Raw genomic sequence first — 27,649 nt, 5'->3', positions numbered from 1 at the left:
GAACGGGAGCAAACGGCGCGGGAAGGGGGTGGGAATGGGAAGCAGTGAGGGGAAGGGGAACTGGAAAGGAGAAGGGGTTGGGAATGGGAACTGGAAAGGAGAAGGGGGTGGGAATGGGAAGCAGTGAGGGGAAGGGGAACTGGAAAGGAGAAGGGGTTGGGAATGGGAACTGGAAAGGAGAAGGGGTTGGGAATGGGAAGCAGTGAGGGGAAGGGGAACTGGAAAGGAGAAGGGGTTGGGAATGGGAAGCAGTGAGGGGAAGGGGAACTGGAAAGGAGAAGGGGTTGGGAATGGGAAGCAGTGAGGGGAAGGGGTTGGGAATGGGAACTGGAAAGGAGAAGGGGTTGGGAAGGGGAAGCAGTGAGGGGAAGGGGTTGGGAATGGGAACTGGAAAGGAGAAGGGGTTGGGAATGGGAAGCAGTAAGGGGAAGGGGTTGGGAATGGGAATTGGAAAGGAGAAGGGGTTGGGAATGGGGATCACCAGTGAGGAAAAGGGACTGGGAGTGGGAACCGGCGAGGAAAAGGGGTGGGAATGGGAAGCAGCAAAGAGAAGGGGTAGGGAATGGGAAGCAGAGAGGAAAAGGGGTTGGGAATTGAACCCCCAGCTTCAGAGAGCTGTGGGGCTGGGACAGGGCAGCAGAAGGGGTTGGGGCCATGGGAACAGCCCCACAGGGCCCAGCTCAGCCCTGCCACGGTGCTATCAAGACTGGGACACAGCAGGACAGCAGCCAAGACTGGATGAGGCCGTTCCCAGAGCTGGGAATCTGGGATGCAGCCGAGCCTGGGGTTGGGAAGGAGCTGCCCCAGGAATGGGGACCCAGGGGGGGCTGCTTTTGGGGGTGACTCTGCCCAACCAGCTGCTTGCTCTGGCTCCCAGTTTGCCCTGGATCACAAAGGAATAAAGACCTGGGACAAGCATGGGGCCAAGGATCTCCTGCTCCAGGCTTCTCCAAGCCCTCAGCAGGCTAAGGAGAGGGTCAGGATGGATCCCAGCCAAGGATCTCCTGCACCCATCAGCACCTATCCCTGCTCAGCACCTCCTGAACCCAGCACCCATCAGCATCTGTCCCAGCTCAGCACCTCCTCAGCCCAACAGCTTCCCATCCTGTCCCACCACCAGGACCTCCCCAACCCAGCACCCAAGTTGGGGTCTATGGCTCTGGGCACAGCACCAAGGCCCTGGGCACAGTGCCCAGGCTGTGGGCACAGCACCAAGTCCTGAGTAGGTTGGGAGGTGCCCAGTGGTGTCCAACCACTCCCAGGTGTCCCCAGGGCTGTCCCCATGGTGTCCAACCACCCCAAGGTGTTCCCAGGGCTGTCCCCAGGCTGCCCTGGGGTGCAGTGGGTGGCACAGGGCTGTGGCCAGGAGGGGACCTTGTCCCCAAGCCCTGCTCCGTGCCACCCCTCCCCTGTTCCCAAGGCCCTCAGGACCTGCCCCACAGCCCTGTGCCCACTACATCCTTTTGTCCTTCACCCCATGGCACCTGTGTCCCCCTGTCCCCTCCTGTCCCCCATGTCCCTTCTTGCCCCATGTCCCCTTCTGTCCCCTCCTGTCTCCTTGTGCCCATGTCCTTTCCTGTTCCAACATCCCCTCTTCTCCCCATGTCCCCTCCTGTCCCCTTCTCCCCCCGCTCCCCCATGTCCCTTCCTGTTCCCATGCCCCCTCCTGTCCCCCTGTGTCCCCATGTCCCTTCCTGTCTCCTTGTGCCCATGTCCTTTCCTGTTCCAACATCCCTTCTTCTCCCCATGTCCCCTCCTGTCATCTCCTTGTCCCCTCCTGCCTCCTTGTCCCACGTCCCTTCCTGTCCCCTTGTCCCCTTCTGTCCCTTGGAGAGGACCAAGCCTGGAAGCAGACCACGGGAGGCCAAAGCCTTGGTGCCAGGGCTGCAGGTGGAGGCTGGGGGCAGCACAACCAAAAGAGACACCAGGCCCTGGCACTCCTGTGCCACCTCCTGCCCAAAGGACGCAGCCCTATGGAGCTGGCACTGCCCCAGGCCCAGGGGCCATGAGGTGGGCAGCAGGCCCTGGGTGCCAGAGACCCCTCGGGACAGGGATGCAGCTCCAGGTCCCTGTGCTGGTGGCTGGGACAGCTTGGTGCCACCAACAGCCCCCAGCTGGCTTGGTGCCACCACCCAGAGACCCAAATTGGCATGGGTGGTGCCACCAAGAGCCCCCAGCTGGCTTGGTGCCACCAACAGACCCCAGCTGGCATGGGTGGCACCAGCAACAGATACCAGCTGGCATGGGTGGCACCAGCAACAGATACCAGCTGGCATGGGTGGCACCACCAAGACCCCACAGCTGGCTCAGTGCCACCACCGAGACCCCCAGCTGTCATGGGTGGCACCACCAAGAGCCCCAGCTGGCTCAGTGCCACCCCCATGAGACCCCAGGTGGCTCAGTGTCCCTGCTGGCTCCATGGCACCCCCAAGAGCCCCCAGGCTGGCTCAGTGCCACCCCCAAGAGCCCCCAGGCCGGCTCAGTGCCACCCCCAAGAGGCTCTCCCTTCTTGGTCTGCTCCTGGCAGTCCTCTCAGTGCCACCCAGGGGCTGTGGGGCCGGAGATGCCACCAAGGCCTGGCTGGAGCTCAGCAACCCCGGGGCCGCCCTTGGCTGTCCCTTCCCTGCCCCCATGGCCTGGTTGGGTGCTGGAGGGGCAGAGAAAAGAGGGAAGCCCAGAACAGAGCTGGGGACACCCAACCCCCACGCCAGGGGGGGGTGTCTGCCTCCCCCCCCGATGGCACCACCAAAGGGGGCGGGTGGCAGTCAAGAGTCCACGGGTGGCACCCAAGTGTCCCTCAGGTCCCCAGCTGCCAGGTCCTGCTGGGCTCCAGCTTCCCGCAGGGAAAAAGGTCCCCGAGGAGGGGGAGGGGCTGCAAAGCTTGACCAACCCTCCCCAAAAATCTCCTCCCCTCCTCTTTCTCCCCTTCTCCTCTCCTCCTCCCCTCCCCTTCTCCTCTCCTCCTCCCTCCCCTTCTCCTCTCCTCCTCCCTCCCCTTCTCCTCTCCTCCTCCCCTCCCCTTCTCCTCTCCTCCTCCCCTCCCCTTCTCCTCTCCTCCTCCCCTCCCCTTCTCCTCTCCTCCTCCCCTCCCCTTCTCCTCTCCTCCTCCCTCCCCTTCTCCTCTCCTCCTCCCTCCCCTTCTCCTCTCCTCCTCCCCTCCCCTTCTCCTCTCCTCCTCCCCTCCCCTTCTCCTCCTCCTTCCCCTTCTCCTCCTCCTTCCCCTTCTCCTCCTCCTTCCCCCTCTCCTCCTCCTTCCCTTCTCCTCCTCTCCTCCTCCTTCCCCTTCCCTCCTTTTCCCCTCCTCCTCCCCCTCCCCCTCTCCTCTTTATCCCCTCCTCCTCCTTCCCTTCCCCTCCTCCCCCTCCTCTTTTGCCTCCTCCTCTCCTTTGCCTCCTCTCCTTCTCTCCTCCTCCTCCCCCTCCCCTTCCCTCCTCCTCCTCTCTTTTGCCTCCTCCTCCTCCCTTCCTCCTCTCCTTCTCTCCTCCTTTACCTCCTCCTCCTTTTCCCCCTCCTCCTCTCCTGCTCCTCCTCCACCTCTCCTTCTCCTCCTCCCTCGAGCAGCTTCTCCTCGGTGGGCACAATGCCCCGGGGCAGGGGGGTGGTGGTGGTGGAGGTGGTGAGAGGTTGGGAGGGGAGGGCAAAGAGGACCCCAAGGGGCTGTGGGTTTGGTTGTCGGTTGCTTGCTTGGTTGTTTTTCTTCTCCTTGTTGTGTGTCCACCATAGAAAGTTTTCAACCCTCATTAAAATCCTCATTAAAAATGGGGAAAAAAACCCAAACCAACCCCAAAAGGACACCAAAAAGAAGATCTCAGCCCAAGCCCTGTGCTGGCAAAGGTCCATGGCTTGAAGTCCTCCTTCCCTTGCTCACCTCCAGCCCTCCCCCCTCCCTCCCCCCCCAGAAAAAACAACCCCCCTCAAGTCCACCTCTGCTCCACGGCTCGGGAGGGGGAAGGGCAGGGGGGTGGTGGCTGAAAGTCCTGAGAGCCAACCTCGGGCGTCCCCCTCCCTCCCCTCCTTCTCCCCTTCCCCTTCCCCTCCTCCTCCTGCTCCTGCTCCTGCGCAGCTGATCGCTGTTCCCCCTCCCTTCGGGCTCTTGGGCACAGAGGTCCTCTGGGCGGCTTCTTCTCGGGCAGGTCCTACTCCAGCCCCAGGCCGTAGTTGATGGCCTGCACCAGGCCGATGATCACAGGCTGCCAGGCCACCAGGTAGCGCAGCCAGTCCAGCAGCTGCCCGTAGAGGACGTGGGGACGCTCCCAGCTGGGCACCCACAGGCTAAGGAAGGCACCGAGGGCAGCGCCGAGGGGAGGGGGCGGCCGCGACCCAGCCCCGCGGGGGGCACCACGGCGGCGCCGCAGCGGGAGGCAGGGCCAGGGCAGGACCACAGCATAAGGAGGAGGGGATCAGAGGAGGACAAGGACCAAAGGAGGATGAGAAGGAGAGGACAAGGAGGAGGGGACCAGAGGATGAGGACAAGGAGGAGTAGAGGAGGACAAGGACCAAGGAGGATGAGAAGGAGAGGACAAGGAAGAGGGGACCAGAAGAGGAGGGCAAAAGGAAGAGCAGAGGAGGAATGGACAAGGACCAGAAGAGGAGGATGAGAATGAGAGGACAAGGAGGAGGGGAGCAGAGGAGGAGGACAAGGAGGAGCAGAGGAGGAGGAGGAAGAGACAAGGATCAGAAGAGGAGGATGAGAATGAGAGGACAAGGAGGAGGGGACCAGAGGAGGAGGACAAGGAGGAGCAGAGGAGGAGGACAAGGAGGAGCAGAGGAGGAGGATGAAGAGAGCGTAAGGAGGAGGGGACCAGAGGAGGAGGACAAGGAAGACCAGAGAAGGAGGAGGAAAAGACAAGGACCAGAAGAGGAGGATGAGAATGAGAGGACAAGGAGGAGGGGAGCAGAGGAGGAGGACAAGGAGGAGCAGAGGAGGAGGAGGAAGAGACAAGGATCAGAAGAGGAGGATGAGAATGAGAGGACAAGGAGGAGGGGACCAGAGGAGGAGGACAAGGAGGAGCAGAGGAGGAGGACAAGGAGGAGCAGAGGAGGAGGACAAGGAGGAGCAGAGGAGGAGGATGAAGAGAGCGTAAGGAGGAGGGGACCAGAGGAGGAGGACAAGGAAGACCAGAGAAGGAGGAGGAAAAGACAAGGACCAGAAGAGGAGGATGAGAATGAGAGGACAAGGAAGAGGGGCCCAGAGGATGAGGACAAAAGGAGGAGCAGAGGAGGAGGATGAGAATAAAAGGACAGGGAGAAGGGGACCAGAGGATGAGGACAAGGAGAGGAGGACAAAAGGAGGAGCAGAGGAGGAACAGATGAGGAGGATGAGAATGAGAGGACAAGGAGGAGGGGACCAGATGAGGACACAAAGAGGACTAGAGGAGGAGGATGAGGAGAGGACGAGGAGGAGGACAAACAGAGGAGGAGGAGAAGGACAAGGGGAGCAGAGGAGGAGGCCCAGGACAAGGAGGCCCAAGGGCACCTTGATGTCCTCCAGGAGGAGAAAGGATACGGATTGCTGAACATCCTCTTGAGGTCAACCTTCTCCTTGCAGTAGGGACAGGTCTGCTTCTTGCCCACGATGCACCACCCCCGGATGCAGAACTCATGGAAGCTGGGGGGGGCAGGGTTAAGGCCAACTGGAGGAGGGACAACCAGGGGGACACCACCACCAAGGCTGGAGGACACCACCAAGCTTCAGCAAGGCCTCCCCAAGGCCTCCTCACCCAAGCTCCAGCAGCCGTTGAACAACTGTGGAGGCCCTGTCCCAGGAGAGACACCTCCCAGGAGAGGCCATGGAGGCCCTGTCCCAGGAGAGACACCTCCCAGGAGAGGCCATGGAGGCCCTGTCCCAGGAGAGGCCATGGAGGCCCTGTCCCAGGAGAGACACCTCCCAGGAGAGGCCATGGAGGCCCTGTCCCAGGAGAGACACCTCCCAGGAGAGGCCATGGAGGCCCTGTCCCAGGAGAGATACCTCCCAGGAGAGGCCATGGAGGCCCTGTCCCAGGAGAGACACCTCCCAGGAGAGGCCATGGAGGCCCTGTCCCAGCAGAGACACCTCCCAGGAGCAGCCATGGAGGTCCTGTCCCAGGGCACCACCCCAGCCTTGAGTGGTTAAATTTACAGTCCCTCAGGTGACCTATGCTCAGGTCCAGCTTGGAAACCACCTCCCAGCAGCAGAGGACATCACACAGCTGAGTCACTGCCAGATAAAACCCCCCTGAGGCGCCAGGAAGGGTGGGGAGGGCTTGAGGAGCATCAAAGAGGACTTTCAGCATGGCTCAAGCTGCTGGGAAGGGTTGGGTTGGGTCATGCCAGGAGCTTGGAGAAGCCACAGGAGCTCCTGAGCAAGGAGGAAGCTTGCTGGGCTCTGGTGGCAGGGGTCAGGTGGGGGGGGGTAGGCACAGGGAGTTCCTGGTGCCAGGGGCAGGTGGCTGGATCAGGAGGTCCTCAACCCCAACCTCCTGGTCCCCAACCCCAACCTCCTGCTCCCCAGATCCACCCCATCACTAGGGGGATGGTTGGCTCAGGAGGTCCTTAACTCCAACCCCCCCAGCAGGAAGGGCTCTTCCTGGTCCCAAGGGCAGGTGGTTGGCTCAGGAGGGCCTTAACTCCAACCTCCTGCTCCCCAGCCCCAACCTCCAGGTCTGTAACTCCATCCCACCATCAGGAAGAGCTTTCCCTGGTCCCAAGGGCAGGTGGCTGGCTCAGGAGGTCCTTAACCCTAACCTCCTGCTCCCCAAACCCAGCCTCAAGCTCCCCAACCCCACCACCAGGAAGGGCTTTTCCTGTGCCCAAAGGAAGAAGGTTGGCTCAGGAGGTCCTTAACTCCAACCTCCTGCTCCCCAACCCCAACCCCACCACCAGGAAGGGCTTTTCCTGTGCCTAAAGGAAGAAGGTTGGCTCAGGAGGTCCTTAACTCCAACCTCCTGCTCCCCAACCCCACCACCAGGAAGGGCTTTTCCTGTGCCTAAAGGAAGAAGGTTGGCTCAGGAGGTCCTTAACTCCAACCTCCTGCTCCCCAACCCCACCACCAGGAAGGGCTTTTCCTGTGCCCAGAGGAAGAAGGTTGGCTCAGGAGGTCCTTAACTCCAGCCTCCTGCTCCCCAACCCCACCACCAGGAAGGGCTTTTCCTGTGCCTAAAGGAAGAAGGTTGGCTCAGGAGGCCCTTAACTCCAGCCTCCTGCTCCCCAGCCCCAACCCCCAGGTCTGTAACTCCATCCCACCATCAGGAAGAGCTTTCCCTGGTCCCAAGGGCAAGTGGCTGGCTCAGGAGGTCCTTAACCCTAACGTCCTGCTCCCCAAGCCCAGCCTCCAGCTCCCCAGCTCCCCTCTCTGCCCTCAGGAAGGGCTTTCCCCCGGAGGCAGGCCCCCAGGGGCAGGGGGATACACGTGGTTGCAGGAGAGCCTGTAGGTGTTCTCCAGGATGCCCTCCTCGTTGACGTCCACCAGGATCTGCTGGCCGCAGACGGCGCAGACGCTGTCCGAGAGGTGCTTGGTCGGCATCCCAGAGGCACTGTAGAACTGAGCAGGGCCACAGTGGGGACGGGCACAGGGCACCTCCCCCACCCCCACCCCCCCCAGGGCCACCTCAGCTGCCAGCAGGGGCTGAGGGAGTCCAACCTGGGACAGCTCTCTGGGGGTGAACAAGCTTGAAACGGGGCCGGGCGGTGGGGAAAGGGCAGAGGGGGAGAGGGAGGGGAGGAGGGGGCCGGAGGCGGGGAGAGAGGAGAGGGAGGGGGCCAGAGGGGGGGAGAGAGGAGAGGAAGACTGGAGGGGGAGAGAGAGGAGGGAGAGGGGGCAGCCAGAGGTGGGGGGGGGGCTGGAGGGAGAGGGCTGAAGGGAGAGGGGAGAAGAGGGAGCCGGAGGGATGGGGCCGGAGGGAGAGGGGAGAAGAAGGAGTGGGCCGGAGGGAGGGGGCAGAAGAGGGAGCAGGCTGGAGGGAGGGGGCAGAAGAGGGAGCTGGAGGGAGGGGGCAGAAGAGGGAGCAGGCTGGAGGGAGGGGGCAGAAGAGGGAGCAGGCTGGAGGGAGGGAGCCGGAGGGAGAGGGGAGAAGAGGGAGCTGGAGGGAGAGGGGAGAGGAGGGGGCCAGAGGGAGAGGGGACAAGAGGGAGCAGGCTGGAGGGAGAGGGGACAAGAGGGAGCAGGCTGGAGGGAGAGGGGACAAGAGGGAGCAGGCTGGAGGGAGAGGGCCGGAGGGAGAGGGGAGAAGAGGGAGCGGGCTGGAGGGAGGGGGCTGGAGGGAGAGGGCAGAAGAGGGGGCTGGAGGGAGAGGGCAGAAGAGGGGGCTGGAGGGAGAGGGCAGAAGAGGGGGCTGGAGGGAGAGGGCCGGAGGGAGAGGGGAGAAGAGGGAGCGGCCGGAGGGAGGGGGCAGAAGAGGGGGCTGGAGGGATAGGGCAGAAGAGGGAGCGGGCAGAAGAGGGGGCTGGAGGGAGAGGGCAGAAGAGGGAGAGGGCAGAAGAGGGGGCTGGAGGGAGAGGGGAGAAGAGGGGGCCAGAGGGAGAGGGCAGAAGAGGGAGCGGGCTGGAGGGAGAGGGCAGAAGAGGGAGAGGGCAGAAGAGGGAGAGGGCAGAAGAGGGGGCTGGAGGGAGAGGGCAGAAGAGGGGGCTGGAGGGAGAGGGCAGAAGAGGGGGCTGGAGGGAGAGGGCAGAAGAGGGGGCTGGAGGGAGAGGGCAGAAGAGGGGGCTGGAGGGAGAGGGCAGAAGAGGGAGAGGGCAGAAGAGGGGGCTGGAGGGAGAGGGCAGAAGAGGGGGCTGGAGGGAGAGGGCAGAAGAGGGGGCTGGAGGGAGAGGGCTGGAGGGAGAGGGCTGGAGGGAGAGGGGAGAAGAGGGGAGAGGGCAGGGGAGCTGCCCAACCCTGCCCCCAGGATCGAGTCCAGCAGAGTCAGAAGCACAGCAGCTTCCTCAAGGCTCATCCCACACAGAGCAGGCTTGGCCACATCCCAGGAGCCCCCCGGGCTGGGGGTGGCCTCTCGGCTGGTGCAGACTCACCCCAATGGTGGAGGCCATATAGTCTGCACACATCTCAGCAAAGTCCCTCTCCAGCACCCCGTAGTAGAGGCCATAGAAGAGGAGGGAGATGCCAAAGTCCATTGCATCTTCTGGCTTGATCCTGCAGCAGAAGACATCCAAACAACATCACCAGGGGTGGGGGCAAGGTGGGGGCAAAGCAGCACCACAGCCAGGGGGGGTTGGAAGCTCTCCACAGCCTCTCTGGGCAGCCTGCTCCAGGCCTCTCCAGCAGCCTCACCCCACACAAGTTGCTCCTGCTGGCACCTCCTGGCTGCCCCTTGCTGCCCCTTGGGCCCTGGGCACCACTCAGCAGATGCCAGCCCCAGGCTCTTGTCCCCCACAGCTCCTTGAGCTCTTGCTGAGCATTGCTCAGCTCCCCTCTGGGGCTGCTCTGCTCCAGCCTCAGCAGCCCCCAGGGCCCTCAGCTGCTCCTCACAACTTCTCCAGACCCTTCCCCACCTTTGTTGTCCTCCTCTGGCCCTCAGCCTCTCCTCAGCCTCCCCTGGACTCTCCCCAGCACTTCCCAGGCTCTGCCCTGGGCAGCCCAGCCCTGGCCCCAGCCCTGCAGCTGTGGCCTCCCCAGGGCAGAGCAGAGGGGCAGCAGAACCTCCCTGCCCCTGCTCCATGCCCTCCAGGATCTCTTTGGCCTCCCCCAGGGCACCTTGCTGGCTCCTGGGAACCTCCTTGTGGCCCTTGAGGAGCAGCATCTGCAGCCAGAAGGTCAAGCCCTGAGGCCCCAGCATCTCCAGCCAGGAGAAGGTCAACTCTTGAGGCCCCAACATCTCCAGCCAGGAGAAGGTCAACTCTTGAGGCCCCAACATCTCCAGCCAGGAGAAGGTCAACTCTTGAGGCCCCAACATCTCCAGCCAGGAGGTGGTCAACTCTTGAGGCCCCAACATCTCCAGCCAGGAGGTGGTCAACTCTTGAGGCCCCAACATCTCCAGCCAGGAGGTGGTCAACTCTTGAGGCCCCAACATCTCCAGCCAGGAGGTGGTCAACTCTTGAGGCCCCAACATCTCCAGCCAGGAGGTGGTCAACTCTTGAGGCCCCAACATCTCCAGCCAGGAGAAGGTCAACTCTTGAGGCCCCAACATCTCCAGCCAGGAGAAGGTCAACTCTTGAGGCCCCAACATCTCCAGCCAGGAGAAGGTCAAGCCTTGAGGCCCCAACATCTCCAGCCAGGAGAAGACCACCCATTGAGGAGCAGCAGGCCTAGCCAGAAGACCATCCCTTGAGGACCTAATATCTCCCCCCTGGCCCTCCCAGGGAGGAGAGGCCATCCCCAGAACGACCTCCTCCAGCAGCTGTCCAAGCCAAGGGCTTTTGCCATGAAGTCATGGCCACTACCTTCTCCTGCTTGAGGTCCTCCACCTCCCAGCCCCTCCCAGGAGCTGGAAGCCACCTGAGATGCCCTCACCTGAACAACAAGTTGAGGCCAAAGAGGGTGAACATCACAGCCATGTAGCCCACGATGCCTGTGGCATAGCTGATCTTGTAGATCAGGAGGAACCATTTGTAGACCAACCTGAGGAGGAGAAGGAACCCAAGGAGGTCAGGAACCAGCATGAAGAGAATCCATTTCCACCACCCACCCCCAAGATTATAACTGCTTCTGCTTCTCCTGAAGGAGACCAGCTCCAGAAGGTCACTTCTGCTTCTCCTGAAGGAGACCAGCTCCAGAAGGTCACTTCTGAGCCTCCTGAAGGAGACCAGCTCCAGAAGGTCACTTCTGAGCCTCCTGAAGGAGACCAGCTCCAGAAGGTCACTTCTGAGCCTCCTGAAGGAGACCAGCTCCAGAAGGTCCTGGAAGGAGCCAGGAGGGACAACTGAGGTAGAGGATGGAGGTGAGGGGAGGACAAGCTGAAGGTCACAGGCTTCATAAATCATGGAATGGTCTGGGTTGGAGAACAACCTGAGGGTGATGGAGGCCAAGCATGAGCCCAGCACTGCCCCAGCACCACCACCCCATGGCCCTCAGCACCACAGCTCCACAGCTTCCCAACCCCTCCAGCCATGGGCACTCCACCACTGCCCTGGGCAGCCTGCCACAGGCCTGGGCACCCCTCAAGGGGCACCAATTGCTCCTCAGGGCCAAGCTCAACCTCCCCTGCCACAACCTGAGGCCATCTCCTCCTGGCCCAGCCCTCAGGAGCAGCCCTTGAGCCCCAGCAGGCTGCAAGCTGCTCTCAGGGAGCTGCAGAGAGCCACAAGGTCTCCCCTCAGCCTCCTCTGCTGCAGCCTCAACCCCCCCAGCTCCCTCAGCTGCTCCTCACAACTTCTCCACAGCCTTCTCCTCCTTCCCCAGACCCCTCCCCAGCTTCCTTGCCCTGCTCTGGCCCTGCCCCAGCCCTCAAGGTCCTCCTGGCAGGGAGGGTCCAACCCTGCCCCCAGGCTTGCAGCTGTGGGCTCCCCAGTGCCCAGCCCAGGGGCACAATCCCTGCCCTGCTCCTGCTGCCCACACCATTGCTGCTGCAGTCCAGGCTGCTGCTGCCCTCCTTGCCCCCCTGGGCACCCCCTGGCTCCTCTCCAGCCTCTGCCACCAACCCCCCAGGGCCTTTCCCTACCTGGCACTTCCCAGCCCCTCTGCCCCCAGCCTGGAGCCTTTCTGGCCCTGCTTTGCCCCAGGGGCAGGTCTCAGCCCTTGCCCTCAGTGCCCTCATGCCAGGTCACTTCCCAAGGCCATCAGAGCTTCAAGTGCCTCATTCAAGCCCCAGGCCTGCAACTGCCAGGGGCTGCTCAGGGCCTTCACTTCCCAGCCCCAAACCTTGGCATCTCCAGAGGCCACCAGCACCTGGATTCCATGCCAGGAATGCCCTTGGTGATGCCACCAAGCCCCCAGGGGTAGCTCTCCAGGTCCCTCAGGTCTCAGGCTGGCCACCAGCAGGTGGTTCAACACCCCCAAAGTTCAAGGCAGAGGAGGTGGGGGAGAGAGGTCCTCCAGCCTGGTTGACCTTGAGGCTGAGGAGAGGCCTCCAGAAGCCCTGTACCCACCTGGGGGTTGTCTGTACCAGAGGTTTCCTGGTTGCCCTGAAGGTGACAAAAGCTGTGACAGCTGAGAAGAGGACCCAGATGACCAGGAACCTCCACCAGTTGAGCTTGATGGTGAAGTAGAGGGGCACCACCCACATCTGGAAGAGGGTCACCATCTGCAGGGACAGAAGGAAAGGGTTTGGGGGACCCCAGCAACCTCCTGCTGGACCTTCTCCTGCCACCCTCCAACAGCTTTGGAAGAGCACCAGGACACCAAAGAAGGTTTGGGTGGTGACAGCCTCAGAGCTTGGCCAAGGAAGCAAAGAGCTGGAAGGAGAACACAGAGGAGACATCTCCAGAGGAAGGCAGAGAAGATGATCCCCCTGAGGCTGTCCTCAGGTGGCTTTGGTCTTGCCAGAGGCCCACATCAGACTCATCTCTGCCCTATCAACCTCCTTGGGTGGTGGAGCTGAGCTCCTGTGGTGCTCTGCTGGGGAGGTGGTGGAAGCTGGGGCTGAAGGTTGAAGGTCAGCAGGAAGGAAGATAAGGAAGGAAGGGTGAGGCTGGCTCAGGTGGCATCAGCAGGAGGCTTCTCAGCAAGGCCCTCTTCTCCACCCTCTTCTCCTCCTCAAACTCAGGCTGCAGGCAGCAAGAAGCTCTCAGTGCTGAGGGAATCATGGAAGGGGTTGGGCTGAAGGCACCTTCAAGGTCATGGAGTCATGGAATGGGTTGGGTTGGAGGCACCTTCCAAGGTGATGGAATGGGTTGGGTTGGAGGCACCTTCCAAGGTCATGGAATGGGTTGGGCTGAAGGCAGTTTCAACGTCATGGAAGCATGGAAGGGGTTGGGTTGGAGGCACCTTCCAAGCTCACCCAGCCCAAGCCCCCTGCAGCCAGCAGGGACAGCCCCAAGAAGGGCTCAGAGCCCCAAACAGCCTGCCCTGGGCTGCTGCCAGCCAGGGGGCAGCTCCCAGCTCTCTGCCTGACCTCAACCAGGCTCTCCCCAGCCTCAGCATCAAAACTGACTGTGGCCTTGGGTGAGCTGCTGCTGAGGTGTCCACAAATGGAGCAACCTTTGGAGCCCCTCAGAAACACAATGGCCAAGAGCAGGGCAGGGGTTGTGCCCCTGGGCTGGGCACTGGGGAGCCCACAGCTGCAAGCCTGGGGGCAGGGTTGGGCCCTCCCTGCCAGGAGGAGCTTGAGGGCTGGGGCAGGGCCAGAGCAGGGCAAGGAAGCTGGGAAGGGGTCTGGGGAAGGAGGAGAAGGCTGTGGAGAAGTTGTGAGGAGCAGCTGAGGGCCCTGGGGGGGTTGAGGCTGCAGCAGAGGAGGCTGAGGGGAGACCTTGTGGCTCTCTGCAGCTCCCTGAGAGCAGCTTGCAGCCAGCTGGGGCTCAAGGGCTGCTCCTGAGGGCTGGGCTAAGAGGAGATGGCCTCAGGTTGTGGCAGGGGAGGTTGAGCTTGGCCCTGAGGAGCAATTGGTGCCCCTTGAGGGGTGCCCAGGCCTGTGGCAGGCTGCCCAGGGCAGTGGTGCAGTCCCCATGGGGCTGGAAGGGTTCGGAAGGTGTGGAGCTGTGGTGCTGAGGGCCATGGGGGGGGATGTGGTGCTGGGGCAGTGCTGGGGCCATGCCTGGCCTCCATCACCTCCAAGCTCTCTCCCACCCCACCCCAAGCCACCACTCCACCACCACCTGGTGTCCATCTCTGATGCCAGCCTCACTGACTGGCTCCACTCAGAGCCTGGAGGCCTGCAGGCAGCTCCAGCTTGGCCCCCAGCGAGGAGCAAAACCCTGCTGGGAAGCCACAGGGCATCTCCAGAGGGACCAAGGAGGAGGCCCTGGGAAGCCACTCACGTTGTAGGAGCGAGGATGTCTCTGTTTCCACTGCACCAGGAGCAGCTGAGCCACCACCAAGGTGGCAATGAGGATGAGAACCATCTCTGCGTGCATGGCCTCGTGGCCTCGGTGCTTGGCATGCATCCGGGCGTGCTCCACCCTGCCAGAGGGGAGAGAAACAGCTCCTGAGCATGGCCCCCCCACCAGCAGCCAGCTCCTCCCTGCCAGGGGGGAGAGAAACAGCTCCTGAGCATGGCCCCCCCACCAGCAGCCAGCTCCTCCCTGCCAGAGGGGAGAGAAACAGCTCCTGAGCATGGCCCCCCCACCAGCAGCCAGCTCCTCCCTGCCAGAGGGGAGAGAAACAGCTCCTGAGCATGGCCCCCCCACCAGCAGCCAGCTCCTCCCTGCCAGGGGGGAGAGAAACAGCTCCTGAGCATGGCCCCCCCACCAGCAGTGGTGGCTTTGAGCTGTGAGGACTTCCAAGGTGAAGAGCATGGTTCAACCTATGCCACCCAGCAGCTGGTCCAGAGCCCCAGGGAGGTGAAGCCTCTTCCTGCTCCTCCAGAGCCCCAGGGAGGTGAAGCCTCCTCCTGCTCCTCCAGAGCCCCAGGGAGGTGAAGCCTCCTCCTGCTCCTCCAGAGCCCCAGGGAGGTGAAGCCTCCTCCTGCTCCTCCAGAGCCCCAGGGAGGTGAAGCCTCCTCCTGCTCCTCCAGAGCCCCAGGGAGGTGAAGCCTCCTCCTGCTCCTCCAGTGCCCCAGGGAGGTGAAGCCTCCTCCTGCTCCTCCAGAGCCCCAGGGAGGTGAAGCCTCCTCCTGCTCCTCCAGAGCCCCAGGGAGGTGAAGCCTCCTCCTGCTCCTCCAGAGCCCCAGGGAGGTGAAGCCTCCTCCTGCTCCTCCAGAGCTCCAGGGAGGTGAAGCCTCCTCCTGCTCCTCCAGAGCCCCAGGGAGGTGAAGCCTCCTCCAGCCTGGAGAATCCACTTGGCCAAGTGGGAAGAGACCCTCAGAGGTCCTCTCCTCCAACCTCCCTGGGACATTTCCAAGCAGAGGAGGTTGCTCCACTCGAGGTCAAAGCAAGCCCAAGGCAGCTGAGGCCTCCCCTGTGGCAGCAGCCCCCAGGGGTGGGGCAGGTGGGGGTTTGTCCTCTCCTGGGGGGAGCAGCTGCAGGGGAGAGCTTCAAGCACTGGGTGACCTCCTCCAGCCCAGACTCACCTCCAGCGCTCCTCTGGGGACAAGTGGGAGAGGTCAACCTGGGCAAGGAAGAAGAAAGCAGCTGCTGGAGATCAGGGAGAAGGCCTCCAGCCCTCAGCACCATCCCCTGGAGGGCCTCCAAGCCTCAGCACCACCCCCAGGCCTCAGCACCACCATCAAGAAGGCCTCCAACATCACCAACCCAACCCCACCATGGCCACCACACCAAGTCCCCAGGGGGCATGGCCACACATTTCTTGACCCCCTCCACGGGTGGGGACCCCAGCACCTCCTTGGGCAGCCTCTGCCCACTCAGAGCTCCCTGAGGGACATCAAGAATCCCCAAACCCAACTGCTCCGAGGGGTTGAGGGGTCCCAGAAGGTCCTGAGGTCTCCCTGGGGTCAGTCCAGGGAGACACAAACACAGAGAAAGCCAAAGAGTTCCCAGGACTTTGGAGCCTGGAGAGCAAAGAGTGGCCCAGGGTGGGCAAGGAGGGCAGCAGCAGCCTGGGCTGGAGCAGCAATGGTGTGGGCAGCAGGAGCAGGGCAGGGATTGTGCCCCTGGGCTGGGCACTGGGGAGCCCACAGCTGCAAGCCTGGGGGCAGGGCTGGGCCCTCCCTGCCAGGAGGACCTTGAGGGCTGGGGCAGGACCAGAGCAGGGCAAGGAAGCTGGGGAGGGGCCTGGGAAAGGAGGAGAAGGCTGTGGAGAAGTTGTGAGGAGCAGCTGGGGGGGTTGAGGCTGCAGCAGAGGAGGGATCTTGGGTGCTCCTTTGGGGAGGCCTTGGGGTCCTTTGGGAGAGATCCCTGGAGGGGTTTGGAAGGTGTGGAGCTGTGGTGCTGAGGGCCATGGGGGGGATGTGGTGCTGGGGCAGTGCTGGGGCCATGCCTGGCCTCCATCGCCTCCAAGCTCTCTCCCACCCCACCCCAAGCCACCACTCCACCACCACCTGGTGTCCATCTCTGATGCCAGCCTCACTGACTGGCTCCACTCAGAGCCTGGAGGCCTGCAGGCAGCTCCAGCTTCACCTGTGGGCTAGGGCCACAGCCCTGTCTAGGATCCCTCCAGGCTGCCATGCTCATCCTCCAAAGGGAGCTGCTGCTGCTGGCCCTGTTCCTCCAGCCCCAAGTGTCCTCCTAGGAGACAATTCCTCCTTCCTGGGCCTTCAGGAGACACCCTGCAGCAGGCAGCTCCCAAAATAGCTCTGCTGAGGCCACCAGGAGGTGACAGAAGGGTAGGAAGGATCCTGTGACCCACTTGGCAGAGCAACCACCTCAGCCTGGGCCTTGCCCTTAACTCCTTCCCACTTCCACCTTCTTCTCCTCCTCCTCCATCACCACATCCACCTTCTCCACCCTCTCCTCCTCCACCACATTCACCCTCTCCTCCTCCTCCTGTTTCTCCTCCTCTGCCTTCTCCTCCCCCTCCTCCATCTGCTCCTTCTCCTCCACCTTCTTCTCCTTCTCTGCCTTCTCCTCCTCCAACTCCTCCTCCCTCTCCACCTCCTTCTCCTCCTCTTCCACCTCCAGCTCCTCCTCCTCCACATTCTCCTCCTCCTCCGCCTTCTCCACCTTCCCCTCCTCCTCCTTCTCCTCCTCTCCACCTTCTGTTTCTTCTCCATCTCCTCCTCCTCCTCCCCCTCTCCTCCTCCTCCTCCCCCTCTCCTCCTCCCCCTCTCCTCCTTCTCCTCCCCCTCTCCTCCTTCTCCTCCCCCTCTCCTCCTTCTCCTCCCCCTCTCCTCCTTCTCCTCCCCCTCTCCTCCTTCTCCTCCCCCTCTCCTCCTTCTCCTCCCCCTCTCCTCCTTCTCCTCCCCCTCTCCTCCTTCTCCTCCCCCTCTCCTCCTTCTCCTCCCCCTCTCCTCCTTCTCCTCCCCCTCTCCTCCTTCTCCTCCCCCTCTCCTCCTTCTCCTCCCCCTCTCCTCCTTCTCCTCCCCCTCTCCTCCTTCTCCTCCCCCCTCCTCCTTCTCCTCCCCCCTCCTCCTTCTCCTCCCCTCCTCCTTCTCCTCCCCTCCTCCTTCTCCTCCCCTCCTCCTTCTCCTCCCCTCCTCCTTCTCCTCCCCCTCTCCTTCTCCTTCCCTCCTCCTCCTTCTCCTCCCCCTCTCCTTCTCCTTCCCTCCTCCCCCTCTCCACCTTCTCCTCCTCTTCTCCACCCTCTTATCCTCCTCTCCACCTTCTTCTCCTCCTCCACCCTTTCCTCCTCTTCTTCATCTCCTCCTCTTCTCCACCCTCTTATCCTCCTCTCCACCTTCTTCTCCTCCTCCACCCTTTCCTCCTCCTCTTCACCTCCTCCTCCTCCACCCTCTTATCCTCCTCTCCACCTTCTTCTCCTCCTCCACCCTTTCCTCCTCCTCTTCACCTCCTCCTCCTCACCTCCTCCTCCTCCACCCTCTCCTCCTCCTCTCCACCTCCTCTTCTCCTCCTCCTCCTCTTCTCCACCCTCTTCTCCTCCTTCTCTCCACCTCCTCCTCCCCACCTTCTCCTCCTCCACCCTCTCCTCCCCTCCACCTTCTCCTCCTCCTCGTTGTCTCCACCGTCTCCTCCTCCTCCTCTCCACCTCCTCTCCACCCTCTCCTTCTCCACCTCCTTCACCCTCTCCTCCTCCTCCTCTCCACCCTCTCCTCCTCCTCCTCTCCACCCTCTCCTCCTCCTCCTCTCTACCCTCTCCTCCTCCTCCTCTCCACCCTCTCCTCCTCCTCCTCTCCACCCTCTCCTCTCCACCCTCTCCTCTCCACCCTCTCCTCCTCCTCTCCACCCTCTCCTCCTCCTCCTCTCCTCCTCCTCCTTGGCCTCCTCCTCTTCTCCACCCTCTCCTCCTCCTCCACCCTCTCCTCATCTACCTTCTCCTCCTCCACCTTCTCCTCATCCACCTTCTCCTCCTCCCAAAGACAACAACATTGGCTCCCTGATGGAGTCCCCAGGCTTGGGATCCTCCTGAGAGAAAGCTTTGGGGTCTTCCTTTTGGGGGGAGCTTTGAGTCCTTCTCTCTGGAGATCTCAGGGTCCTCCTTTGCAAGGGTCCTGGAGTCCTCCTTTGGAGAGGTCTTGGAGTCCTCCTCTGGGGGGATCCCTGGAGGTGCTTGGAAGCTGTGGTGCTGAGGACCATGGGGTGGTGGTGCTGGGGCGGTGCTGGGGCAGTGCTGAGGCCATGCTTGGCCTCCATCACTTCCAAGATCTTCTCCACCCTGACCCATTCCATGCAGAGGAACAGCTCCAATCCTCTCTTCTTCCTCCCTCTACCACACCACAAGGGACAGCCCAGAGCCATCAGCTTGACTCAAGCAGATTCCCCTCAGAAGAGGACCCCAAGACCTCCCCAGAGGAGAACCCCCAAAATCCCCCCAAAAGGAGCACCCCAAGAGCTGCTCCTGCCCTCTGACCCCTCCATCACTCCCAACCCCTCCCAGCTGAGAACTGGCAGCACAAAGTGGTTTAGCTGGGACCAAAGTCCAGCTCCCTGCTCAGACACCTGCTGGAAGAACCTCAGCATTGCTCTCCAAGCTTCCAGCCCCACCCTGACCTCAGCCCAGTGATGGCCACCAGGGGCATGGCCAAGAGGAACCCCCCCCTGCTAGAAGGACATCAAACATGGCCTGGCATACCTGGAGAGGGTGGCCAGGGTGGACAGAGTGGGGCCAGGGCTGGTGGAGGAGGACCCCAAGGTGGGTTCAGGGTGGGTGAGGAGGAGGACCACAAGGTGGGGTCCGGGTGGTGGTGGAGGAGGAGGAAGACACCAGTGTGGTGCCAACATGATGGAGGAGGAGGACAACCTGGCCAGGGGTGGTGGAGGAGATGGAAAAGCAGATGTCAATTGCAAGCTAGAGCCTAACCTCCAGCTGGTGGCCAGAGGGCTCTGAGCTGTGTCCAGCAAGCCCCAGGAGCATCAGGATGGAGAGGAAGGGGCTGGGCTGTCTGGCCCCTGCTGGCCCCTGCCCCCCAGCATGGGAGCAGCTCCACCTCTGTGAGCAAACCTGGGCTGGGCTCTTCCCAGCCTCAAGCTAAAGCTCTCCTGCAGGGGGGACTCGAAGCAGGTCCCCAGGAAGCTGCTCAGGGTCCTGCCAAGGCTGGGGAGGAAAGCAGCAAGTGAAAGAGCTCAGAAGAGCTCCGAGAGCAGCTCGGAGAGCAAGCGGCAGCCGGGGGCAGGCAGCCGGGGGGCAGGGGGCAGCGGTTGGTGAGGTCAGCTCCCTGGCACCTAGCAACTGCCACCAACTGTCCCAGCTGCCCTCCTCTCCCTCAGCCCTGCCTGCAGGAAGCTCCAGCGGCTCCAGCCAGCCAACTTGCTCCAAGCCAAGCTCCAAGGCCAAGCGGCTGGGAAGCCGAAGGCAGCGAGTCGGGAGGGGAAGCAGCGAAAGCAGCCAAAGCATCTCCCTGCGCTCGGCAGCTGCCAGGCCACCTCTCCAGGCTCCCCGGGACCCCTCCTGCCGGTACGGGACACCTCCTCCTCCCCTTGCCCAGGGCCTCCCAAGCCCTCCCGGGGACCCTCCAGCCCCCCAGCGCTCCTTCTCCCAGGGCCCCTCAAGCTCCCCCTGCCCCCGGCCCCTTCGCCAGCCCCCAGAGCTCTCCAGCCCCAGGGACCCCCCACGTCCCCCTGCCCCCGGCCCCTTCGCCAGCTGCCGGCACCCTCCTGGCCCGGGGCCGCCTCTCTGCCTCTAGCCCAAGGGCAGCTCCCAGGACCCCCTGCCACAGGGACCCCCCCGAAGTCCTCCTAGCCCAGGGACCCTCAGCCCTGACGCTGCCCGGACCCCAAACCTCCGCCAGCCGCCGGCGCCTCGGCCGCTGCCTTCCCTTGCTCCGGGAGCTCCGGAGCCCCCCCAGCGCCCACCCCGACTCCTGTGCCCCCCCGGTGCCAGCGCCCCCCAGGGCCTGCCGCTGCCCCCCGTTCCCCTCTGCCCCCGAGCCCCCAGCGCTCCCCCCGCCGAGCCCCGCGCCTCAGCCGCCCCTTCCCTGCTCCTCAGGGCCCTCAGCCCGTCCCGGCCCCCGGAGCAGACGCGACCCCCCGCTACCTCCTCCACATCGCGCTCCCCAGGGCCTCCAACCTCCACTTCTAGCACCGCCGCCATCTTCACCCCCCCCCCCCCCCCCAGCCGGCCCTAGCGGCCAGCTCGTTCCGCCGCCCTCCGCCAATCACCGTCCAGGCCGCCGCAGCGCCGACCAATGGGTACGCGCGCTGTGCCCGGACAAGCAATCAGGGGCGAGGAGGGGCGGGACAAGCCGCAGAGGCGCCTCTTCGGGGCTGGAGGGCAGGGGCGAGCTGTCACGGCCAGGGCTCCTCTGCCATTGCCCGCCGCGGAACGGGACGCACAATCGCTGCCGCAGGGCTCGGCCGCAGTGGCCGCCCAGCGCCCTGGGTTGTGGCTGTCAGGACTCCCTGGTGGTCTCCTTCCCCCGCCCCATCAGCCCTTCCCGCCGCCTCTTGACGCTGCTGGTCCAGCGGCGCCCATGGCAGACGGTGCCTTAGGGCGGGCGGTGCCGAGGCGCTGCCGGGGGACTACGTATCCCAGCGTGCACCGCGGCGGGGCCCGGGCCTGGGGCTGGAGAGTGGCCTTGGGGAGGCTCAGAGCCGGCCGGGGGGCGCTCAGAGCGGGCCCGGGGAGCTCAGAGCGGCCCCGGCGGGGTGTGTGTGTCCAAGCGGGCCTAGACGCGGGCCTGGGGCCGGAGCGGGAGCCGAGGGAGGCTGCGGGGGGGAGGCAGAGGCGGAGCTGCGCCGAGGGTCAAAGGTTGCGAGGCTCGGGCGGGAGATTCAGGCGGCGGCGCCGGCAGCGCTGCGGGGGCAGAGCAGCTGTGGGGCTGGGCTGGGGGGCCCGGGGGGGTAATGGGGCGGGGGCGGCTGAGGGGCACTGGAGGGTGAGTGGAAGGGGCTGTGGGACCTGAGGGGGTGAATGGAGCTGGGGGGTTGTGGAGCAGGCCTGGGGGTCCTGGGAGGTGAAGCACAGAACCTTAGGGGCTGGAAGGGACCTCCGGAGCTCATCCAAGTCCAAGCCCCTGGCAGAGCAGATGCCGCAGCAACACATCCAGGCAGGGTTTGAGCATCTTCAGAGGGGGAGACTCCACAACCCCCTTCCTGGCAGCCTGCTCCAGGCCTCTGTCACCCTCACAGGGAATCAAACCCCAACTTCCTCCTGGGTGTTAGTTTTAAGCTATGCCTTTAAAAGAGAGTTCCACAGCTCTTGGGCAGAAAGCAGTAAAAGGTAAATAAATCACTGCTGGGTGTCACAAAAGGGCAATAAGGACAGCTCTAAACCATCCCATGGCAGAGAGATCAACCACAAGATTCAGTGTGCAAAACAATCTCTCTCTCTTCTCACCTCTTGGTCCTGGGGGATGCTAACTTTGTGCTCTGCTGCCCTCTGCTTGGCCTTGGCTGCTTTGCTTGGTCTGGGACCAGTCCTGTTCAAGATCTTTGTTGGTGCCATGGAGAGTGGCCCTGAGGGCACCTTCAGCAGGTTTGCTGATGACACCAAGCTGTGTGGTGCAGCAGACAGGCTGGAGGGAAGGGATCCATCCAGAGGCACCTGGAGAGGCTGGAGGGAAGGGATCCATCCAGAGGCACCTGGAGAGGCTGGAGGGAAGGGATCCATCCAGAGGCACCTGGAGAGGCTGGAGAGAAGGGATCCATCCAGAGGCACCCTGACAGGCTGGAGGGAAGGGATCCATCCAGAGGCACCTGGAGAGGCTGGAGGGAAGGGATCCATCCAGAGGCACCTGGAGAGGCTGGAGGGAAGGGATCCATCCAGAGGCACCTGGAGAGGCTGGAGGGAAGGGATCCATCCAGAGGCACCTGGAGAGGCTGGAGGGAAGGGATCCATCCAGAGGCACCTGGAGAGGCTGGAGGGAAGGGATCCATCCAGAGGGACCCTGACAGGCTGGAGGGAAGGGATCCATCCAGAGGGACCCTGACAGGCTGGAGGGAAGGGATCCATCCAGAGGCACCTGGAGAGGCTGGAGGGAAGGGATCCATCCAGAGGGACCTGGAGAGGCTGAAGGGAAGGGATCCATCCAGAGGCACCTGGAGAGGCTGGAGGGAAGGGATCCATCCAGAGGGACCCTGACAGGCTGGAGGGAAGGGATCCATCCAGAGGGACCTGGAGAGGCTGGAGGGAAGGGATCCATCCAGAGGGACCCTGACAGGCTGGAGGGAAGGGATCCATCCAGAGGGACCTGGAGAGGCTGGAGGGAAGGGATCCATCCAGAGGGACCTGGGCAGGCTGCAGAGCTGAGCCCGGGACAACCTCATGAGGTTCAACCAGACCAAGGGCAAGGTCCTGCAGCTGGGTCAGGGCAATGCCAGGCACTGATAGGGGCTGGGCAGGGACTGGCTGGAGAGCAGCCCTGGAGAAAAGGCCTTGGGGGTGCTGGGGGAGGAGAAGCTCAGCAGGAGCCAGCAGGGAGCACTTGCAGCCCAGAGAGCCAAGCAGAGAAGTGTGGCCAGCAGGGCCAGGGAGGGGATTCTGCCCCTCTGCTCCACGCTGCTGAGACCACAGCTGGAGCTCTGTGTGAATGAGGTCACCTCTCAGGCTCCTGCTCTCCAAGCTCCAAGGCCTCAGCTCCCTCAGGCTCTCCTGAGGAAGATCTTCCACTGCCTTCAGCATCTCTGGGGCTCTGTGCTGGACTCTCTCCAGCAGTTCCCTGGGGTCCTTCCTGACCTGAGGGCCCCAGAGCTGGAGCAAACAGCCCCAGGGCTCTCAGCCTCTCTGCCCAGGGGAGATGCTCAAGTGCCCAAATCATGCTCCTGGCTCTCCCTTGGCCTCTGCCCAGCTGCTCCCTGCCCCTCCTGACTGAGGGGCCCAGAACTGGACACAAGATTCCAGATGCAGCCTCAGCAGGGCAGAGCACAGGGGGTGGAGAACCTCTCTGACCTGCTCCCCAGGCTGCCCTTCCACTCCACCCCAGGCTGCCCTTGGCCTTCTTGGCCACCAGAGCACATTGCTGGGCAACCTCCCCCCAGCCAGGACCTCCCCTGCCCCAGGGCGCCTCAGCCGCCCCTTCCCCGCTCCTGAGTGCTCAAGGAAGGGAAAGATGGGGTTGGGCTGGAGGTGGTGGGGTGGAGGGGGTAGGAGGAGAGGTGGGATGGAGGGGCTTGGAAGGTGAAGAGCAGAGGGGGCATCAAGGTCCCCTCCCCACAGAGGACTTCCCAGCGCTGGGGGTGGGGCAGAGGAGGGACTGCCTGGGGCTGAGCTGCAGCCAAGCCTTCCACCAGCACAGCCAGCTTGGCTTGAACCTCCTGCAGACCCCCAGAGGTGCCCCCAGAGGTCCTCACCCTCCCTGCCAAGCCTGGTAGGTTCCTCTCCCCACCACTCTTTGTCTTCTCCTCCCCACAGCTGCTGTGGCTTCTGCTCTGCCCCATGCAGAGCCCCCAGGGGGCCGTGGCTGGGGGCACGGAGTCCTGGGCTGTCTTCTCCTTGACCTTCCCCTGCCCCACAGGAGGATGTGAAGCCCATGGAGAAGCCCTGGAGCTCCAGCCCTGCCTGCTGCAGCCCCACACTGGTGAGTAGGCTGCTGGGCTCCGTCTGCAGGCCTGGAGACACCTCCAGGTGGGGTCACCAAGTCCCTGGCTGCCTGCTTGAGCTTCCCTGGGGGCTGCTGAGGTCCCCATGGGCTTGGCTGATCTCCATGGGCTTGGCTGACGTGCAGCTGAGGATCCCTGTCTGCAGGAGCTCCCTGGAGGAGGAGCAGCTGAAGAACCTCCTGCAGCAGCTGGCAGCAGGCAGCTGGAGGCCTTCTCAGCCGCCGCTGCCGGCGGCACGCAGCTGGGCACCGAGGACCCAGCCTGGCACAGGCCCCTGGAGTGAGGCAGCTGAGGAGCCAGGAGGTGCCACAGAAGCAGGGCAGGCAGGTGGAGGCCGTGCTGAGGTGCAAGGAGGGCTCCCCACGAAGCCTCCTGTCAGGTTTGCTCCCCAAGGGGCCCCGAGGTCAAGCCTTGGACCTGGCCTGGGCTGCCAGGCAGCCCGGGAAGGCTCCAGGCCTGGGGGGGTCTCCAAGCCCTGGAGCTGTGGTGCTGAGGGCCACAGCTTGGTGGTGCTGGGGCGGTGCTGGGGCGGACAGCAGCATCTCCAAGGCCTCTTGCGAGCCATCCCCTGGCTGCAGGAGTCTGCTGCCCCCAGCTGCAGCTGGTGATGGTTGCTTGGTGCCAGGCAGGTGTCCTGCTGCCCGTCCCACTGCCAGCTGTCCCCTGCCCCTGGCAGCCTCTGGCCCCAGGGCAGGACCATTCCTTGTGCCCCCCTGCCCAGGTGCCCCTGGGGATGTCCCCACAGCCCCAGGAGGCTGCCAGCAGCTGGGCAGCAGGCAGAGAGCCTCCAGCTCCCCCAGCAGGCATCTCCCTCAGCTTCCCAACCTCCTCCCACCTCCTGCCCAGGGCTCTGCCTGCCCCATGCCAAGCCCAGTCCTCACCTGGGGCTCGCTCCTTCTCCCTAGAGGCTGAGAAGAAGAGCCAGCAGAGGCTCCCCTGAGCTGCAGCAGCCCTGCTGCAGGCCCCTGCCAGCTCCCTGCAGGGCAGGAAGGAGAGGCAGAAGCAGCTTCATCCCCCAAAGCAAAGAGGCCAGGAGAGGGGACAGCAGAGGGGCCAGCAGGGACATGAGGCTGTGTCCCAGCTGCTCAGGTAGGTCCTTCTGGCTGGCACCCAAGCACCAGCCAAGCTCCTGGAGCTCAGCTCTGGAGCTCTGTCTGTCCAGCCAAGCATCAAGCCAGGCCACCACAGCTGCAAGGTGGCCCCAAGCTGGAGTCCTGGTTGGGGCTGGAGCCAGGGAGGGACAGCATGGGGTGGCAGCAGGACATGAAGCCACCACAGCTGCAAGGTGGCCTCCAGCTGGCCCCATGGCTGGGGCTGGAGCCAGGGAGGGACAGCATGGGGTGGCAGCAGGACATGAAGCCACCACAGCTGCAAGGTGGCCTCCAGCTGGCCCCATGGCTGGGGCTGGAGCCAGGGAGGGACAGCATGGGGTGGCAGCAGGACATGAAGCCACCACAGCTGCAAGGTGGCCCCAAGCTCGCCCCATGGCTGGGGCTGGAGCCAGGGAGGGACAGCATGGGGTGGCAGCAGGACATGAAGCCACCACAGCTGCAAGGTGGCCTCCAGCTGGCCCCATGGCTGGGGCTGGAGCCCGGGAGGTGCCCTCCTGAGGTGCCAGCCTGCCATGGGGAGCTTGACGGAGGCCAGCAGCCTGGCACCTCTCCTTCCCACAGGCACCTTCAGCCCGGAGCTGCTGCCCAGCCACGCTTCCAGCCGTGGGGAAGAAGCCCTTGGGCCAGCCTTGGTGCCCTGTGCCCTGTGCCAGCTGCCCTTCGGGGGGGGCAGAGCTGCAGGGCCCTGCCGGCTGCCAGCGGACACCCCCTGAGGCCCCCCAGAGCAGGGGGCAAGGACAGAGAGCTGGGCTGGGGGCAGGCAGGGCATGGGCAGGGGGGAGGGCAGCTGCTGGGAAGGGCTGGGGATGGGCTGGGAATGCAGCTGGATTGGGGTGGGATTGGGACAGGATTGGGGTGGGAGAGGAGCAGCACTGGGGCTGGAATTGGAGCAGCACTGGGGCTGGAATTGGGTGGGAGAGGAGCAGCATTGGGGCTGGGATTGGAGCAGCACTGGGGCTGGAATTGGGTGGGAGAGGAGCAGCACTGGGGCTGGGATTGGGAGGGAGAGGAGCAGCACTGGGGCTGGAATTGGAGCAGCACTGGGGCTGGAATTGGGTGGGAGAGGAGCAGCACTGGGGCTGGAATTGGGTGGGAGAGGAGCAGCACTGGGGCTGGGATTGCAGCAGCACTGGGGCTGGAACTGGGTGGGAGAGGAGCAGCACTGGGCTGGGATTGGGTGGGACTGGAGCAGCACTGGGGCTGGGATTGGGTGGGATTGGAGCAGCATTGGGGGTGGGATTGGAGCAGGATTGGAGCTGGGATTGGAGCAGCACTGGGACAGTATTTGGATGGGATTAGGGTGAGATTTGGGCAGAATTGGGAAGTTTTGGTGGGATTTGGGCAGGATTCTGCCAGACTGTGCCCAGGTTTTAGTCAGGACTTGTTCTGGCTTGGGCCAGGACTTGGCCAAGTTCTTTCCTAGGACAATGGGAGGTTTTGGGCAGGATTTGGGAGGTTTGGGTCAGGCTGTGGGGGGTTGGTGCAGGATTTGGGAGGTTTGGGTCAGGCTGTGGGGGGGTGGTGCAGGGTTTGGGAGGTTTGGGTCAGGCTGTGGGGGGTTGGTGCAGGATTTGGGAGGTTTGGGTCAGGCTGTGGGGGGTTGGTGCAGGGTTTGGGAGGTTTGGGTCAGGCTGTGGGGGGTTGGTGCAGGACTTGGGAGGTTTTGGGGGGAATTTGTCAGGAGGTGATCAGGTTGTAGCCAGGTTTGGGAGGTCTTGGTTAGAGGCTGGGAGGTTTTGGGGGGTTGGGTCAGGTATGAGAAGGTTTGGGGTGGATTTGTTCAGGATTTGGCCAGGTTCCTCCCTAGGGCTTTGGGAGGTTTGGGGAAGGGTTTGAGAAGGTTTGGGGAGGTTTTGGTCTGGGTTGGGTCAGGATTTGGTCAGGCTGAGCTCAGGATTTGGGAGGTTTGGAGCAGGCTGTGGTGAGGATTGGGCCAGGACTTGGGGAAGTTGTGCTGAGGCTTTGGGAAGTGTTTGATGCTTTTGGTGAGGGGCTGGGAGGTTGGGAAAGGCTTCAGGAGGCTTTGGGAGGTTTTGGTGTGGACTGGGTCAGGGTTTGGGGAGGTTGAGCTCAGGGTTTGGGAGGTTTTGGTCTGGCTTGGGTCAGGTTCTGCTCCAGATGTGGAAGGCTTTGGTCAGGGCTTGGTCTGGAGACGGCTCTGGGAGGCTGTGAGGTCCTCTGGGGGCATCCCCTGATAGTAATTATTAGCAGGATTATTAGCCCTATTGTTATTAACATCACTATTAGCTGCTTCTTTTTTATTATTATTATTATTATTATTATTATTATTATTATTATTATTATTATTATTATTATTATTATTATTATTATTATTATTATTATTATTATTATTATTATTTCATCATCATTATCATCATCATCATCATCATCAGTGCTGAGACTATTGGCCACATTGTTTATCATTATTAGCAGGATTATTAGCCACATTATTTATGATTATTAGCAGGGTTATTATCCCTATCAATTACTTTCAGCAGGACTACCAGCTCTACTATTAGTTATTACCATTATTAGGACTAGTTACGTTTATTAGCTCCATTAATTGCTGTTAGCAGAACTATATGCCCCATTAATTCTAATTAGTATTATTAGCCCTATTAGTTATTAGTAGTAATAGGAATATAAGCTCTATTAGTAATTATTACCATGAGTATTAGGTATTAGGAGGATTATTAACTCTAGTAATGATTATTAGCAGGATTATTAGCTCCATTAATAATTGTTACCAGGATAATTAGCTCTATTATTAATTATTGCCATAGTTAAGAATATTAGCCACATTATTTATAGGTATTAACAGGATTTTTAGTTCTATTAGGTATTATTAGCGGTATTATTAGCTCTATTATTAACTATTGTAATAGTTAAGATTATTAGCCACATTCTTTATAGGTATTAGCAGGATTATTAGCTCTATTATTAATTATTATCATAGTTAAGAATATTAGCCATGTTATTAATAGATATTAGTATTATTATTAGCTCTATTATTAATTACTGCCATAGTTAATATTATTAGCCAT

General features: G+C 62.3%; 1 protein-coding gene across 1 annotated transcript; it reads right to left on the bottom strand.

The window, feature by feature from the left end:
* Positions 1-4,045: 4,045 nt before the first annotated feature.
* RNF121 (ring finger protein 121) lies at positions 4,046-20,055 on the bottom strand. Its single transcript, XM_054164911.1, has 9 exons — positions 19,991-20,055; positions 15,015-15,052; positions 13,825-13,966; positions 11,998-12,152; positions 10,424-10,531; positions 8,986-9,106; positions 7,386-7,519; positions 5,507-5,608; positions 4,046-4,257 (listed from the first exon to the last, which is right to left on the bottom strand). Exons 1-9 carry the CDS (start codon positions 20,045-20,047, stop codon positions 4,137-4,139), a joined length of 978 nt encoding a protein of 325 aa, XP_054020886.1. The 5' UTR covers positions 20,048-20,055; the 3' UTR covers positions 4,046-4,136.
* Between the last annotated feature and the right edge of the window lie 7,594 nt (positions 20,056-27,649).

This window comes from Dryobates pubescens, chromosome 10 (genome assembly GCF_014839835.1).
Source record: "Dryobates pubescens isolate bDryPub1 chromosome 10, bDryPub1.pri, whole genome shotgun sequence".
Taxonomy (NCBI): Eukaryota; Metazoa; Chordata; class Aves; order Piciformes; family Picidae; genus Dryobates; species Dryobates pubescens.
The sequence above is the reverse complement of the archived record's forward strand: the minus strand, read 5'-3'. Positions and strand labels throughout refer to the sequence as shown.

Bases quoted from the DNA above. Each gene is read 5' to 3' on its own strand.
- RNF121 (XM_054164911.1), bottom strand. From the start codon at position 20,047: ATGGCGGCGGTGCTAGAAGTGGAGGTTGGAGGCCCTGGGGAGCGCGAT. The intron at 12,153-13,824 runs GTGAGTGGCTTC...CTGTCCCTGCAG, and splicing joins GACATCCTCGCTCCTACAAC to ATGGTGACCCTCTTCCAGAT. The intron at 9,107-10,423 runs GTGAGGGCATCT...CTTCTGCTGCAG, and splicing joins GGCCTCAACTTGTTGTTCAG to GATCAAGCCAGAAGATGCAA.